This window comes from Momordica charantia, assembly GCF_013281855.1.
Source record: "Momordica charantia cultivar OHB3-1 chromosome 10 unlocalized genomic scaffold, Mcharantia_2.0 BLBB01000010.1, whole genome shotgun sequence".
NCBI lineage: Eukaryota > Viridiplantae > Streptophyta > Magnoliopsida > Cucurbitales > Cucurbitaceae > Momordica > Momordica charantia.
This window is the reverse complement of record NW_028275158.1, coordinates 2,979,970-2,997,133: the sequence shown is the minus strand read 5'-3', so window position 1 is coordinate 2,997,133 and position 17,164 is coordinate 2,979,970. Positions and strand designations below refer to the sequence as shown.

General features: G+C 34.7%; 3 protein-coding genes across 3 annotated transcripts; 1 reads left to right on the top strand and 2 right to left on the bottom strand.

The window, feature by feature from the left end:
• Positions 1–234: 234 nt before the first annotated feature.
• On the bottom strand, positions 235–2,297 carry LOC111017700 (histone deacetylase-like protein). Its single transcript, XM_022293536.2, has 4 exons — positions 2,164–2,297; positions 1,810–1,952; positions 742–867; positions 235–646 (listed from the first exon to the last, which is right to left on the bottom strand). Exons 1-4 carry the CDS (start codon positions 2,200–2,202, stop codon positions 517–519), a joined length of 438 nt encoding a protein of 145 aa, XP_022149228.1. The 5' UTR covers positions 2,203–2,297; the 3' UTR covers positions 235–516.
• A 1,402-nt stretch (positions 2,298–3,699) lies between these two features.
• Positions 3,700–5,351, top strand: LOC111017627 (small ribosomal subunit protein uS14z/uS14y/uS14x). The gene is made up of 3 exons (XM_022293442.2): positions 3,700–3,861; positions 4,961–5,060; positions 5,154–5,351. Exons 1-3 carry the CDS (start codon positions 3,800–3,802, stop codon positions 5,160–5,162), a joined length of 171 nt encoding a protein of 56 aa, XP_022149134.1. The 5' UTR covers positions 3,700–3,799; the 3' UTR covers positions 5,163–5,351.
• Positions 5,352–5,964: 613 nt separating this feature from the next.
• On the bottom strand, positions 5,965–12,295 carry NPY2 (Phototropic-responsive NPH3 family protein). The gene is made up of 4 exons (XM_022293563.2): positions 11,111–12,295; positions 8,875–8,944; positions 7,025–8,206; positions 5,965–6,873 (listed from the first exon to the last, which is right to left on the bottom strand). The coding sequence occupies exons 1-4, from the start codon at positions 11,170–11,172 to the stop codon at positions 6,304–6,306; spliced, it is 1,884 nt and encodes a 627-aa protein (XP_022149255.1). The 5' UTR covers positions 11,173–12,295; the 3' UTR covers positions 5,965–6,303.
• Between the last annotated feature and the right edge of the window lie 4,869 nt (positions 12,296–17,164).

Below are 17,164 nucleotides of genomic sequence, written 5' to 3'. Positions count from 1 at the left end.
TTGATCAATTGATGTCTCTATTTCATAATCTTCTTTTGTTTTTCTTCAATTTTCTTCAAGGCCTTCAATGAAAGGGAGGCTGGATTGAGGAGAACGACATGAAAGCAACATTTCAGTAGAATAATTTGCTAGATGCATAGTTGAAACTGCCTAGAAATTTCTTTCCAGCCAAAAAAGAAGCAGAATTTCTCCAGTCCAAAAAGCCAACACTTGAAACTGCTTGAAAACAAAGAATGAGAAAAATGGAGGGCTGATTTCATTAATGTTATTGAGTAAAAATTCCCTTCAATTTTCTTGAACAAGATAGGAGATTCCAATATATCCCTAAATTTCTGTAAAAGAAACCATCAACACCTTATCATGAGCATCTGATAACCCAAACCAATCCATATTGAAGATCGTTGCAATTTGCTTGAAATTCTCACTTCTGCAAACCAAGAGACCAAGACATCTAAGATATCAAGACTATCAAAACTATAACACTAGTCCGAAGTTTCAGTCCTCCCTGCAGGATGATTAACACGAACGAAATGGTGGGGCCTCGCCGAATTTCAATATATAGGCAACTTCATATACTGGTCGTAGTTCTTGAATCACTTGTGCATCTAAATACGCATCGCAGGAGAAACACCAAACCGACAAATCACTGTTACCAAATGTAAACTATTAATAAGCAAGACAAGCCTATATAGGAGAAAACTTAGAGCATAAGAACTACTTTAGGAACAATATTGCATTCACCTGTAGCTGAGTGCAAGGCAATGAGTTGATTGCTGATAATGTTGAAGCATGTGCTTGTTCACAAAACGGCTACAGAGGATATTCTTGCAGCATAAGCACAACCAGTTCTCCTTGGGATTCTGACATCTTGCATATGAAGATTGTTCCATGAATTAATAAAACAAATAAAAGGGTTTTTTTTTTTTCCAAATCATAGTTAGTAACTTAGTATAAAACTAAAAACAAAAAAAACACAAAAATGGGTCTGAAGGCACAGAACAGAGTTATAATACCATTTACAAGTAATGGCATACAAACATTTATTGCCTACGTTATCACTCGTACTAGAGATAGCACCAAAGAGAAGAAATTTTAATCATCAAATATGGAATTAGGGATCCGAACACAAGACCTCTAATACCATCTTAAGCATGATTAAGTCACCAATGAAGCCAAAAGCTTAAGTTAAGCTTAAGTTGATGGGTTAGAATAAATGTAATCATCAGCAATTCTCTTTTAATTTCCTATTTGAATCCTGTAAAAAGAAAATTGCCAAAACCGGCCATGGCCCCATTTACAGGCTACACAGTTATTTCAGGACTTTGAAGTAAAACGTTTTGAAGATAGGTACCAAATTTCAGTCATAGATGCCTAAGGTCCACTGTAAATAAGGAGGTGAGGTCAAAACTACAATGTATAAGATGGACTTGACAAAGGGTACGACTCCTTGCATCCTTTATTTCGTGTTTGTAATGACGAACAAGTTACCCACCAAGATTTAGTATTGGTTGGATTACTATGTCCGGTGATCATAAGTCATAACAAACCTTTCATCTTGAACCCAAACACACTTACCAATCAGTCAAAAACAAATTTAGATTAATAAAGCAAAATCTCCAGAAGAAAGACACCCCAAAACTATCAAATCAAAACATAAATTCAGCACACAACCCTCCAGCAATGTCCACTATAGAAATGGAAATCCTACAGAGAGCTCCAAAACCCCAAGGCCAAGCCTAATAGCAAATAAGAACTAAACAGAAATGGCGTTGGTGTTCATATCACGGTTTAGGGAGAAGAAAAACTGACTCGCTGCAGGCAGTATCAGGGGTCGGAATGTGAGCGAGGTCGGAAGACAGCGAAGCCAGGTGATCGCAATAAGTCAGGGCTTCTACCCATCCCGCTTCGGCGCCGAATAACTGCTCTTCACCTTCTTCTTCAATTATGCATGGCTAAAGGAGACGAAAATCCTCGTAAGAAGCCAAAAATGGTAAAGAAAAGATGAATTTTCTCTTTGATTTCCTAAACTACGGAGAACACAACATTAGCCAAGATCAGCGATTCAACTGCGTCAAAGAGCTAGAAGAAGAAATTGAGAAGAAATATCGGAACTGGGAGTTTTTCCGACAAACAAAAAAGAGCTGGTCGGAGAGATTACGATACCGGAAGGTTCGAAGAGGAGGAGCCGGCTTCGTTCGCCATGGAAGAGGAGACGGAATTTCAAGAGTTGCTTGCTTCGACTTGCAGAATCTTTACTCTGTGTTTGTGTTTATGCATAGTTTCATAATTACACTTTATATATATAATATATAGTCCTTTAAGAAATTAAGGCATACTTAATTGGATAATAACAAATGTACTAAAAAAAAATTGGATAATAACAAATGGAAAATGTAATTTTAATTTTAAAATTCTGATCTGTTAAAGTAAATTTTAAATTTGAATATGATGTTATATTATATTTTGTTTAGTTAAATTTTCATTTACGAGCTTACTTGAACATATTTGTTTTATAAGTTGTTCTAATTTTTTTTTATAATTAATAATTTGTACCTACTTATGAGCATTTTATTATGGTTAAATATAACGATTTTGTTGTTATTAATTCACAATCAACTATCAAAGCTAATATAACTCAAGAGTTTTATCCCTCGAAGGTTGCTCAAATAAATTTATTTTATTTTCTATTTCAAAATAATTTTAACATCCTATCATCCTAAAAAAAATCTAATTTTTTAAAATTGTTTTTATAAAATTCAACAACGCAAATATAGAAATAAACATTCAAAATTTTATTTTTTTAAGACAAAAATTTGAGTTACTCCATAGGTTACTCGTGAAATATACTCATACTCTAATTAGCCAAGCCATATTTGGGGACATTATATATAGTTAATATAACCAAAATTTATTATTGTTATCGATGCCGAAATATAGTCTGCTGACGTATCCAACAAAATACGACATCAGAAGAAATTCTCATGCAAGGAGTGCCTTGTCAAATATCCTCAAACGCTCAAATTAGTAGTTGAGATAGAAGACGATATAGAGAGCTTTAGTATATTCTAGTAGTGTGTTCCTCTTACCAGTAGAATGGATGTCTCCTCCATTTTATAGGTGGTGAAGGTATTCAAATAAGATGATCTATGCTGGACGTGGTGGACCTCTCTTCTGTACATCCCTTGACAGGTCATTAGGGAACATTTCAAGCGCGGGATCGTGCTCCGCCATTTGCCAGCATGTCCCTCGCGATTATGCTCTTGTAAAAAAACGTGGGTTCTCTACCATGCTCCATGCCAGACACGTGCGGACTTCTGGATCGGCCGATTTTCGTCAATAGGGTTAGTTCTGTGGTGATTTGTCCATGTCTACGTTCAATTTATCGCTCATAATAAGAATAATATTAATAATAATAATATTTTTTCGAAGCAAATCAAACTATTATTATTATTTTAATTTTGAAAGGGTGATAGATTCGAATTCCCTTTAAAAACAAAACAAAAAAAAAAGTTCGAATCTACCATTATATTATATTTGTGACGTAATATATTTAAAAAAATTGTTATCTGAACTAAAAAAGAAATTGTTTGCTCTCATTTTTTCTTTAAAGTGGGTGAAAATCAGAATGGGCCGAACTGTGAAAACCCGGCCCAACAAGGTCGGGTATTTTTATATTTTTTCAAATAGCCAGAATTAGGGTTTATTCTCATATAAAATCAACCCATTTAGCCGACTTGTTCTTCCTTGCAAAATTTCTGCTTCATTTTGGGATTTCGAAGCGTTTCAATAGCTCACAATTATGGGGCACTCCAACGTGTGGAATTCTCACCCCAAGAACTACGGCCCTGGATCCCGCACCTGGTAAGCAAATATCTTCTCACTCGTCTGCTCCCCAAGGAAATTGATTCATGAAGGAAGGAACTGAAACACTACTATTATCTGTTTTTGTCAGTTTTTTTTTTTTTTTATGAATTGGGAGTTCATCTACTGAGTAACCGATATTTAAGTATATTTCCCTTGCTAAAGTGAGTTCTTGCGCAACATGTAATGGGACCTGAAGAATATGGTGCGGTTGAGAATGTATTATGTATTACGTATTACTTTTCGTGTTTTATTAGGATCAAACAGAAAATCAGATACCTTTTTTTTTTTTGATTTCTTTATTTTAACACAAATTTAAGCTATCGTCCTTGAGGTTTTCCCAATTTGAATTATATTTCGAGACGCTTAAATTGTGTACATGTTTATGGGGCTTCTGTTACTGCTTATAATATTCATTACAATTGCTCGCGAATTTTTTAGTATGAACCTGAGTTTACATGGAGTGACTTTATCAGAGATTATTTAAGCTATAGTTTCGGGTGAAAAGTTATAATAATAATTATTTGATTATGGGATTTTTTTACTTTCTTGACTAATCTTTGGTCACTCTATTTGGTCGCGGAGGAAACTTGTAGGATATTAAATCTAGGGAGTGATCATGGTCTTAATCTATTCTGCCTTAAATTTTTCATTGACCCGCAGTCCGACCTGGGATTTTGTTTTCTATGTTCTTAGACAAAGTTTCTTTACTTCATTATAAGCAGCTGGGATTTTTAGCATTTTATCTATTCTACCAACTAAAATGATTGTTCTTTGCTTGGTTGAGTCATTTTGAATGTTCACGTCTATCTGGATGAAGAACCGTTCCTCCTAAATGCTTGCCATAATAGTAAATTTATACCTTTACATGAAAAAAAAGCCTAATACTCTTATTCTATTGAAGGGTGGGTTAAAACCTGAAAGGCTATAACCCCATTAAGATTAGATCATTTTTGTCAATCACCCATAAGTTATTTGGCAAATGGAACACATTATTATCTTTCACGGATGTCTTAGTGATTAATGTTTTTATTTAGTATCATTGAATTTTGAGAAAGTTGAATTTCAATAATTCCTTTCTTCTGAATTCTCTTCTCAGTCGTGTGTGCGGAAATCCCCATGGGTTGATCAGGAAGTATGGACTAATGTGTTGCAGACAATGCTTCCGTAGCAATGCCAAGGAAATTGGCTTCATTAAGGCAAGTTATTTTTGTGGTATCCACTGTTGATTATTTGCAGCGCCACAGATTCGTCCTCCATTTTCTAAATTTTCAACTTTCTCATTTGTGCAGTACCGCTAAGAGGCTAATTACCCCTAGAAGAGAAGATGGGTTGAATTTGATGAAGATTTTCCCATGTTTTGCAATGTTTTTGCGCTTGTTTACATTGAATATGAAATGACTGTTAGAAAGACAATTGTGACTCTTTTGTTCAGAACTACTTTATTTAACGCTTCTTAATTGAGCTTCCCCTTTGATATTATTGACTAATATTTTTTCTATTGTTTTTCAGTTTTTGAGCATTAGATCTATTCTCGAGATAATAACAATGTCATTCTTGTGATTTACTGTTTGTCAAATCATGTTTGTGTTTTAGAAATCGTTTCAAACACTCCTATAGTCTGCAACCATTCCAATTAATTCTGATGGTGTTGGTACATGTAAAAAGCACATGGGTTGCAAAATTTTAAATTATATGGGTGTTTGAATTATTAAATATATAGGTACTATATTGATTTATATAGTAAACGAAATACGAGATGCATCTTGTAATCGTCTTTTTATTTTGTATTATCTCAAAGAATTCCATAATTTCTAAATCATATAGTTTGATTTTCAAAAAGAATATATTGACATGATTTAGTTTAGTAGATAAAAGAATTGTATTTTCAATTTATGCAATCTTAAAGATTATTTCGAGGGGGTTGGTTAAAATGCCATGAGGGAACATTTGGCATCTCAATGAACATTTTTGTGATTCCTCCAATGGAAGCCTTCCTTTTCCTTTTTTCTTTTAAGAGAATGAAGAGACTTGAATTCTGAAACAAATTCTTTGCACCCAATAAGCGTAGGACCTTCTTTAGGAGACAATAGGGCAATAGACTAATTCAAAATGCTCTCAAAAGCAAAGACGATCTTTATTTGATTCATCTGAATAATATTAGAGAATGATTTCATCCATCTTTGATGGGATTTTACTGTGTAAACAAGCCTCTGTCTACTTCTTAATAACCCCATTCATGAAAGAAATTTGATTTTTCAATTCTTTTTTTCCCTTTTTTCTTTGTTGGGGGGTGGCCACTGGCCTCAAATAGTAATGTTAATTTGATATAATCTACAGACTCTTGAACCTATATATACTTCATTCTTGCCCATTTTAGCCACTAATGGTCACCCATCTGGAAACAAAATTCTTCTGATCTGAATTCCCAAAATGGAACTTCTAAGAAACTGAATGCCTTCTGTTCCTGGAAGGTGTTGACTTAGCTTCCTCCTGGTTAGCAGAGCCAAGGCTCTCCGACGAATCCGAGCCGCTGTTTTCACCGTATCCTCCTTTGCTTGACCATAGTTTTGTGAAAAGCTTCTTTGACTTGAGCAAGCCTTTCATTTTACTTAGAGCTGCTTTGTCGATTCCATTTTTAACATCACCATTTCTCTCACTGCCTCCTCCTGCACCATTTGCAAGCCTCAAGGAAGCTAGCTCCCCCTTGAGGGCCTTCAGCTCCTCAGCCATGGCAACAGCATCCCACTCTTCATCAGGGTTCGTTGTGGCTGATCTTGAGCTTCCGTGAGACCCACTTGTTAGATCCTTGATGCCCTTTGATAGGTCAGGAGTGCTGCTGCCTGACGATGCCGAGGCCCTGACTTGCTCGAAAAATAGTACCTGCACAACCATTCGTAGAGGGAGACGTTCATTTTGTACTGCATGAATGCATGCCTCAGCAGATAGTTTCTTGCAGTCTATCAGTTTGCATATTCTCTTCCTTTCACTCTTGCTGATCCCCGGATGCTCCTGTAAATTAAGTCCAAAATCAAAACGAGCTTTTATTTGAAATTTGGTTGGAAAAACAAATATTTATAGTGTATTAGCATAACCGCATCAAATGAATAGATAATCAAAATTTTCAGAATAATTTCAGGCTTTAAGTCTTGGGAACTAGTACCTTCAGATACATGTCGATGCCTCGATAGAGCCCGTCATGGGAAGGCCGAGTGATGCCAGACACCATTTCTGCAAGATTGACGAAATTTACAGATGGTAGTTTGGGATCCTTTGCAATTTCAGCAAGGTAACTGTCGATCAACTTTGCCACCATCAATTTAGCAGCATCCGATAAAATTCCTGGCCCTCTTGGCTCTTGAAGCTCATTTCCCTCTTCCTCAAGTGATTCGATTTCTGTATTATGATCTTGCAGAAGAAACACTTCTACCATTTTCTGCACAGCATTAACATCATAAATAGTAGCTTCGCCGTCCGGTGCTCGCAGCAAAATATCAGTCACTGATGCCTCCTCCAGCTGCTGTCCCATTCGCCGAACAAGCTCTTCTTTGGTCCCATCTTCGGAAGCTAGGAAAATGGATGCCTTCAACAATTTGGACAAGAAACTACTCGAGACGCTGCCTTTCTCGGCAGGTAACAGCCAGACAATTGTTGCCACTGCTGATTGATACTTCACTAGATCCCCACATTGAAGCATGCCTTTGCTAAAGCCTGGAAGGTGTCGGTAAGCATACGCTTTCAAGGCTTCTCCAATCACATCATTAGGAATTATTCCTCTGTTTTTTATACTCACTATAACACGCTTATATAGATCAATTTCAAGCTCACACAAGTCCTCAACCCACCAGTCCTTCGGCACACTGCGATTCCTAACACCATTCCAATTGGGATTGTTCCCGTTCTCCTCGGGAAGTTTCTTACGGTTATACGTGTAAGACCAATCAACTTTAGAAACATCAGCAGAGGCCTTTGCAGCAATAGATTCTAAGCAATTGCTTACTAATTTCAGTTCCTCAGATAATGGCATTAATGCCTTTGTTGTCTGAAGAACAATGATCGAATCCTTCCAGCTCCGGAAGATGCTCGAACTAAGGAAAATGTCGATCTTGTAGGTGAGGTTTCCTTTTTCAATTGTCTCATTCATTCCTAGGTATTCAGCAGCACAACGGGCTGCAACTACATTGTATGCATTGAGAGTAACTGTCATACCGTAGCAGAATTTGGCACATATCTCGAATGCTGCAGTACCACCCGGGATATTTGGAATGTATATTTCATCACTGTGCTCCTCAGTGGCAGCTGTGACCAGCTTTTGCAAGTGAGCACTCTTTGACAGAAGGGGAAACTGCCAAAAAAAAAAGAAAAACCGATATAGACAAGTAATCAGCACAACAAGCTATGTGCAAGGAATAACAGATTGATATGCAGTATTATGGCTGTCTAGATGCATAAAAAGCTAATTTTCAAAAGAGCGTGCAGTTAAAGTAAGTAAACTGCAAGTAAGATAACATCTATAATATGTTATTACATTTTACTATTGATGTTTATATGGTATGAAAGTGGTTGTACAAAGAGTTCTTTATCCCTCTCTGTATGTACAAACTTCTTTTTTTGTCTGAATTCTTTAGCCTGAGATAGAAATTCACTGAACATTCTACACATGCCAGTTCTGGTTTGCACATCAAGAGAATCATTAGCATGATAATTTGTTGTGTATTAGATGTTAGCCTGCCAAAACTTTTAGGGGTTGCTTCGTTTTCGTGTTGGGGTAAGCAGAAAGAGTTCTTCTTCAGTACCCCATACAAGTCAGAACTACCCTTTTTTTACTTAATACTGTATTGCAATATGAAATTTCACACAATAAGAATGGTGACAGAATAATGAAATTTCACACAATAAGAATGGTGACAGAACGCCTATTTTGCAAAAATTCTTCGTTCAACTACCTAGTTCCATTCCAAACAGAATTTGTTACAATCTAAGAATATCGGTAACAGTTAAGAAATAGCAAACCTTATGGAGATAAAACTTGACATCCCCAACAATAAGAGTGATATCTGTGGCTAATTCACTTACAAGATACCTGCAAAATAAATATGACTTCTATTAAAATGATGAGAAAGTTTCCTGGTTCTGATTGTTTCAATCTAACCGTATGTTATTCAATGGTAATTCTAGAATCTCAGTACCATGAAGGCATTTTGTTTAAGCTTTAAAAGCATACTACAGATAGCAGTAAATTCCATCCAAAGCATTAGCAAGTAACTTACTATACATCAGATTAAGCCATCCACTACAGAAAATTCTCATGAATTGAAGCTTAAAAAAGAAGTGAGAGCTGTAACTAGACAACCATTCAGCATTCCATTGTGACAAGATTCTTACTGTTGCCATAACAAAACAGAGATAAAAAGGTGATTCTTGAGTTAAAAGATCATTCAATACCACAGCTTGTATGAAATGTGGAATCTCTCAACTATATAATTGTGTTCTCGACTGTTTTGACGCACAGCAAGGGAATATGCCATTTTTCTCAGGATTCCACTTCTTTTTCAAAATGTCTTTCTAGCGTGTGGTCGCTCGAACTAGTTAGAAGCGTTGTGAACTTAATTCAATCGCATATGATGCGATTCTTTTCCTAAAGGATGGTAGGCATAGAGGTGTAACGACAACCTTTAAGTAAATGTATATTAGAGAGTTGCTACGTTCCTATAGCATCTAGCCTCTCCTTAGATTTTTACACATTCTAAGCTACATAACGACGACCTTTAAGTAAATGTATTCTTCTTGAAATAAGCACTAGACATATATTTAACCGTCAAACGATCTATAATCAGTTTCCAAGTTTGTGGGAACAAATATTTTGGACACCAACATATCAATCATGTGTAGAGGTTAAATTAGATTAACAAAAGAGTAACATCCTTGAACTAGAGCTATCTCAAATAATAATCATTTTTTGATATCAGGCTCCAGAGTAACAAACAATTGAGTAGCAACTACTGAGTCATATCCATCTTGCCAGATTCCGATTTGTGATATATGTTTGTTCATTCCAAATATGACTCAGCTGAGTAGACCAAGTCAACAAGATCATATCGTTGAGTTGATAGAGTTGGCTGTAAGTTAGAGTAACCTCTTATTATATCAACGCTACTTGGTATTTGGTAATTTGGATTGTGTTTAATGTATTAGCCTTTTCTTATAAAACATCAATCATTTTAGCTTACTATATTGTTCTTTTCTTTTAAATGGTTGGGCTAGTGATTAATGGGGCCAATGAAAAGAATAAATGAACTTAGAGGTAATGGGTTCAAACTATAGTGACCACCAACTACCTAGGATTTAAATACTCTATGAGCTTTATTGGCGACCAAAGGTAGTAAAGTCAGATGGTTATCTTGTGAGATCAATTGAGGGGGCTAGACACCCACAAAGATGATAAAAAGAGAAATTGATATTTTTTGCTTTTCCTAGACCCCACGATTTTGTACTTTACTCTGCAACATCGAAACATGTTTGATAACACCACTTATCCAAAAAAAAAAAAAACAATATTTTTCATGCTCATATTGCCTCCAAACCTGCTCCAATGATGGTTACTTTAAAATTTTTAATTCATTTTTATTTAGTTAGAAAAAATGGAAACAATATCAAATAACTTCCATTTCTTCTGGACCCACCTAACAAATTATAAATCAAGAAATTGTTTACATCTAAATGGAAGCCAATACAAGCAGAGATGCATAAGACTAATTTGGACTTGATGACAGTGACAGATTAGAAAAGCAAGGAGCACTTGGGCTTGTCACACACACAATCAACACAAAGGAGAACTCAAATCAATCCATTAAAAAGTATCAGGACCCCAATTATGAACTTAGTCAGTGGAGACCCAAAGTAAGAAATTTAAACCAATATACCATCATAGAAAGCAGTAAAAAGAAATGAATTGGAAAGCTTTTGCCAGTTATCCTGAAAAAAAAAAACAAAAAGTGAACAATAACCAAAGCTTCAAACGGTTACCCTTCCCCCACTTTTTCAAATAGGCCATTTCTTTGAAAAAGAAAAAAAGAAAACCAAATCAATACAGTTGAGTTGATGAACCCCCAACTCATCCAAAAAATGCAAAAACCTGAGAGGTGGGAGTGAGTTTACAGTGGAGTAAAAAATGAAATGCATGAAACCAAAAAGTGGAGAAATTAGAATTAAAGAAAAGTAAATGAAGAAGGGAGAAGAGATCTCTCACCTAACATTGGTCCCATCAGTCTGAAAAGAATCAGGTTTTGATCCAAGTTTCATGAACTTCATCTCGGCGACCGAGCAGAAGCTTGAAGTTTCTCAAACTCCCAAAAAAAAAAAAACCCTTACAGCAAAGAAGAGCTCAGAGCTTCAATTTCAGCACGACCCCAATGAGAAAACATGCATAAAACTCTGAGATAGAGAGAAATACTTCCTGTAATGGGAAGGAAAAGACAGAGTGGGGACCAAGTTTTTGTGAATATGACCAAATTTCTGAAGAGGGGAATGGATATATGCTTGTGGGGTGTAATGGAATCTTGACAGGAACCGAGGCAAAGGCTTAGATAAAAGAGAGAGGGGGAAGGGGGAAATAGGACTCGGGACTTGGGAGATGGGACTTGTGGAATTTTTTTCTAAAAGAAAATGGTTCTCTTAAATGGGAAGAGGGCTAAGAAAGTGGCTGTTTCCTTGGTCGGCGGCAAAGCCCACGGAGCCCGGGTCAGCCCTGGAGACACAGCCAACAGACTTCTAAACACTAAAAAATTTGCAAATCTGACTCTCCATCTCTCTCTCTCTCTCACCCCTTTTTCTCCTTTTCTTTAATCTTCACTGCCTTCTTTCATTTCTGAATTCTGATTACTCTGTCTCTGTGCGTTTTCTCCTCTTTTTAAAGCCCTTTTTTTAAAGCTTTCAATTTGCAAAACCCAACATATGCCTGCTTATTGGTTATTGCTATGTTTCACATGATAATAAATATTAATCTCTTCCAATGGGGTTTCAGCTTATTTCAAGTTTTTTAAAACCCAAAAACAGCATCTTGGTATCAGTTTAATTGAACCACCAAAACGGTAGACAACAAGTATCTTCTCTTTTATTTGGCCAAGTGTGAGAATATGAGCAAGATCACAAAAAAGAAAAGAAGTCATTTAATAACAGTATTGAATGAATCAAAACATCAACTACCGAACAACAAAATCTGTTTAAAAATTGGACTGAAAATCTAAGGAATCTACCAGAATATATCATGGAAAATCTAGTAAAATATTTGGGGTCAAGAATCAAGATCAATCTTTTCTTCTCCCTTCTTTTTAATTATGTATAGTCTGTACTCAATAAACCCACATGAATAAAATTGGCTCCTAATCAAATGGGAAACAGAAAGACAACTTCCCCACAAGCCACTCTCCGTGTAAATCCCAACAAAACCCAAGATAAAGAAAACCTACAGAAATGGCAATTTGTGATTTACAAATGCCAATATGAACAGTTAGAATTTCTCATACCCACAAGACCAAAGCCTTAGAAAAAGATGAAACCTTTCAGGAGAAGCAAGCAATTAAAAACTCAACACGTGTAAGAATTTTCAAGCAACAACTTTCCTAAAATAACCATTTTGATGGGTTTTCAATAATGTGTATGTAATATCAAAACCTCGAAATCTAATATGACAACTGTTAAATTGTTGAAGTCTGGAGAACAGAGGGTTGTTGAAAAGGTCAAAAATCTTTCAGAGGGACCAGAGAAAAGAGGAAGATTAATTGAACTTGAATGAAAAGTTTTCAATTTTGGAACCCAACAGAAGAAAGGACACCAATGTTGCTTGAACGAAGCTGTTATATGTAATAAATTACGTTGTATTGTATTTGTACCAGTGCCACAAGTACATGTTCTGTTGTTTGTCTCAAGGTTACATTGTTTTTCTCTGCAATTTTCCCGAGAAAGTTCTTGAAATTACATATCATTCAGTTTTTGAGGTAAAATGGGGGATTTTCACAATTTTGTTTCCCCCCATTTGCTTGGAATTGCTAAATTCAATGTCCTTTTGCTACAATACTTGTCAAAGTTCCCACTAAATATCCTCTCTCTCGCCAGAAAAAAGGTGAAGTTTTGAAGATATGAATGAGATTATTTCGACTATTAAGAATGAAGAGGGTTAAAAAATATCGGAAGTTCAGATTTTTTCTAGCGAGGATTTGGTTTTCCTTTAGTAACTTTCCCAAGAAATGAAAAGTAAAAATGAGGAAAAAGAAACATTCAATCCATTTTGCACTATGATAATGGAACACATGGTAGACACAAGAGGTTAATATTTTCTTGTATTTAACCTAATAAGGTGCTGACGGGTGAATACTTATCTCTATATTAATCGTTATTAAAAAAATTTAGGTTTTATTATTTAAAAAAAATTATCTGATTTTACAGTTCTCTTATTTATTTCTAAAACATTTAATTGCAGTTAGCATAAGATAGGATGATTTCTTCCCCCTACATTAGAAAATAGTAAACACATATGTTTATCTAACTTTGGTTTATATGTATTTTCAAATATCATAAAATTAACATAATTATGCAAAGAGATGGTAAGGTCACCATCGTTCTATTACTGACAAATAAGAGTGAGAGAAATAATACAGAAAAATAACAGATATATTTTTTTCTATTTTTCAAAAAATTAAGAAAAAGTGTCAAATTTTTTGTTTGTCGTAAGCATGAAGATAGACGTTTAAACACTTAACCGTAAGCAAATGAACCAATGTGTTGAACTTGTACATCAAGAATTCAAAAATCTCTCTTCACTTTTTCCAAATTAAACTTTCATTCTTTATTCGTAATCCAAAAGTTTGACATATTACATCCGAACCTTTATTAATGTAGTATTTAGTGGAACTCCTCGTGTATTAATTCAGACTATAGCTTAACATCATACATAGAGTTTCAATTATAGCATAATATCATTATAATTACCCCCGTTTGGATATATTCAATCAAAATGTCGTGTGTTTAAATCCTCACGAAGGAGAGAAAGCAACGGGTGGATATAGAACTCTTATTCAAATATATTTTTTTGAAAAAATTGAAAGGGAAGACGTCACTCAGTACAAAGCTAGCTCATTCAAAAGCTTGAGCACATGGTGCTGACTGTACCAACTAATCTCAAACTAATAATATAATTATATGTAAAACCCTAAAAGATTCCTGCAGATTTATGAACTTCTCTATGTTCAAACTCAAAAAAGATGAGATTTTTGTTGAACTTCTGTTGCCAAAAGTCACTCATTCATTCATGAGAGAGAGGGTCAACGGCTTAATTAGGGTTAGCAAAAGGACATATGTTACATATATTATAATAATATCAAAGCTGCATGGTATATTCTCAAGAATATCTCAATATTATAATTAAGCTCATCCCCAAATTAAAAGAAGCTAATTAGGCTCTTGATCCCTCTTTTGGAATGAAGTTGGAAGCCCACTTTTGTTTCCTAAACTCATGTTTAATTTTGCTCTCAATATTCAAAGTTATTTTGATTTCAAAATTTTGTGGGTTTCCATGAAAATTGACAAAAGTGTAAGGAATTTTAGAGTTTAAACTAGTTGGGTTTTATCGTATGGTTTTCGTTTATAGTTAAATTATACATTTTACGTCATCTCTATTTTATTTTAGATATATTACCTGTATTTTTCAAAGTTTGTGACTAACCTTAATTAAGTTGGACTATTAACTTTGTACTAATGCAAGCACTTGCAGAGTTAAGAGTAAAAGTTATAAAACAACTCATAAAATGTACTGAATGTATGTTTTGCCAACTTCCATATTAAAAGAACACATTAATGAAACAATGTCATGTCGATGAAAATATATGATTGTTATATTAAGATGACATTATTTCTCGTGACACTATTTTGTTTCCTTTGACATTTTAAATAATTTTACAAAATTGGAACTTTTTAAACCTGATTTTGTGATTTAGTATCGCAAAGCTTAATCCAAAAGATGATAATTTTATTTTTTGAGAAAAAGTTGAACAAATATCTAACTCCACCAAATAATGAATCCCCCTTATTTCAAGGGGGAATCACATCTTCTAGTAATTGCTCATTGGCTGGCACTGCAAAATGAGGCAAATTCATGGGAGACAAAAAGTAACCATCTCAGATCAATTGGGAGCCTGAAATCCAAAATATTCTTCTTTATTAAGTTTTCATCAAAGTCAGTACTCTTAATTTCCATACATTATTAATTATTATATATTTGCAATGCAAGTTCTTCGATTTCATAACACAAAGCACATGGCCACTAATTCCTAAGGCTGCAACAAAATATTGACATTTTAACAATTTACAGTACTACTAATAATGCATTTGCTTACATATTAAACACAAATTTCTGAACCCACAATTCTTTTTTATTGTGAATCATGACAGCCATTGGCTGTGTGGTATGTTCACTACATAATCCAGAAGAATCACATGACCTAATCAATAATATTTAAGCAAAGCCATCAAATGGGTGTGCTCTAATTAAATTCATACTACATTATACCATACTGAAGCTTAATTAGAGGGATGAATGTTACAAAAGATCAGATAAGATCCAAGAAGTTTAAAACATATATTGAAGCTTGTTTGGCTTTTGGGTGTGCCTAAGGTTGGGGGTGTTTAATTTTCAACTTTTCAAGGGCTCTAGCCTCTATGATGCAAGAAAAATTAAACCTCTAATGATCATTGTGATCAAGGTTGAATTAGATTATGTTGTCTCATGTGTTTGTTTGTTTCCTGGGAAAGTGAAAGGGAAAGGAAAGGAAAAGGGAGGGAGCTTCTTGGCAACAGATGTTTGGTTCAACTTATTATAAACCTTTATAAGGTCCCTGCCTTTTCAATATTGTCCCTGCCTTTTCAATGTTGGATCAAGATCGATGATTATCATATCCCATTTTTTGACCGCTTTTGAACCAAATGCTCGATTGAGCTTTTGAGCACTGATACTATATTAATATTCATGGACACAAAATCAATTGGCTATGAGAAGAGTAGTCCATTTATATTATAAATTCTTGTTAGGTCGTTTATATTTTCAATGTGTTTAACGTGCCCATAAGATGGTGCTCGCCTCTTTTGGGTTCACCAATCTTAGTCGGATCTTTTTTTTTTTTGGGACCAGATGCTCATTTGAGTTTTTGGGTTATGATATCATATCAATATTCATGGGTTTCATATCAAAATCAATTAACGATAAGAGAAATAGTTCATGTCTATATATTATAAACCTTTATAAGATTTCTTATCTTTTCAATGTGGGTTCCTTGACAGAAATCTGTTGGGATGAGATAAGCCAATTTTGGTACAGGATACAAAGAGAAAAAGGAATGTGATTGTTTTTTAGGGTAGGGCAGCCCAACAATGGCTTAAACCATAGAAATGAGGAGCTATTATAGGACACCATGCAAAAAATCTAAGCTGACCTTTTTGGGTGCTGCCCAATAATTGCCATAGTATGATGTTTTTGCATGCCTTAAAAGCTTCTGGCTCCATTGGTGCTTGGAGGATCTTCACCCACTTCACACCTCTCTCCACTCTCTCTTTATATCTCTACAGAAAAAGCAAATAATGATAACAAGACTGAACAATTACAAAGCTGAATCATTCATGGGGTACCCAAAACTTTCTTCATATTCTCTTTAAATTTAGTGGTGGAATAGAATTTTTCAACTTTGAATCAATGGAAAAGAAAGCCAAAGCCATATTATAGTATCATTAGATCGGAATTATTAGCCATGAAAGTGAAATTAGAATCGAACTACTTTTACACATTTACTCGTTTTAAACAAAAGTTTACCCTTCGGTTAATGAACTATTATGCTTATCCTATATTTGGTCATCTCTAAACTTCTAAATTTTACAAAAGATGATAATAAAGTCCTACCTTCTAACCCTTCAAATACTTTATCTTCAAAATTAATTAATGTATCAAAATCAACCAAATACGAAAATTTATCAACCAAGATAGAATTCAAATTAACATAAAAACTTAAGGATGAAATAGAATTTGAGCCAAAAAAATAAAGTATAATGGATAATTAAGAACCAAAGGTTTGTAATGTATTATATTTGGTTTATTTTAAAGTGATATGGCATGAACCAATCGTTTGAACCACAACGAAATTTTGCTTTACTTTTTGGCTGTCTGTGGTCTGAAGTTTAACTAACATGTTTGGGTCTTAAGCAACCTCAAGTTGGATAATTCAAAGACATCAAGAACACAATTTGTTGGAAGGATAAAACA

What these genes read in the sequence shown, in the direction of transcription:
- LOC111017627 (XM_022293442.2), top strand. Translation starts at nt 3,800, where the DNA reads ATGGGGCACTCCAACGTGTGGAATTCTCACCCCAAGAACTACGGCCCT. An exon ending in GGCCCTGGATCCCGCACCTG is followed by an intron (nt 3,862 to 4,960) that starts GTAAGCAAATAT and finishes TTCTCTTCTCAG; the next exon opens with TCGTGTGTGCGGAAATCCCC.
- NPY2 (XM_022293563.2), bottom strand. Translation starts at nt 11,172, where the DNA reads ATGAAGTTCATGAAACTTGGATCAAAACCTGATTCTTTTCAGACTGAT. An exon ending in ACTGATGGGACCAATGTTAG is followed by an intron (nt 8,945 to 11,110) that starts GTGAGAGATCTC and finishes TTTATTTTGCAG; the next exon opens with GTATCTTGTAAGTGAATTAG. An exon ending in TCAAGTTTTATCTCCATAAG is followed by an intron (nt 8,207 to 8,874) that starts GTTTGCTATTTC and finishes TTTTTTTGGCAG; the next exon opens with TTTCCCCTTCTGTCAAAGAG.
- LOC111017700 (XM_022293536.2), bottom strand. Translation starts at nt 2,202, where the DNA reads ATGGCGAACGAAGCCGGCTCCTCCTCTTCGAACCTTCCG. An exon ending in CCTCCTCTTCGAACCTTCCG is followed by an intron (nt 1,953 to 2,163) that starts GTATCGTAATCT and finishes CGTCTCCTTTAG; the next exon opens with CCATGCATAATTGAAGAAGA. An exon ending in TGCCTTGCACTCAGCTACAG is followed by an intron (nt 647 to 741) that starts GTGAATGCAATA and finishes ATTTGGTAACAG; the next exon opens with TGATTTGTCGGTTTGGTGTT.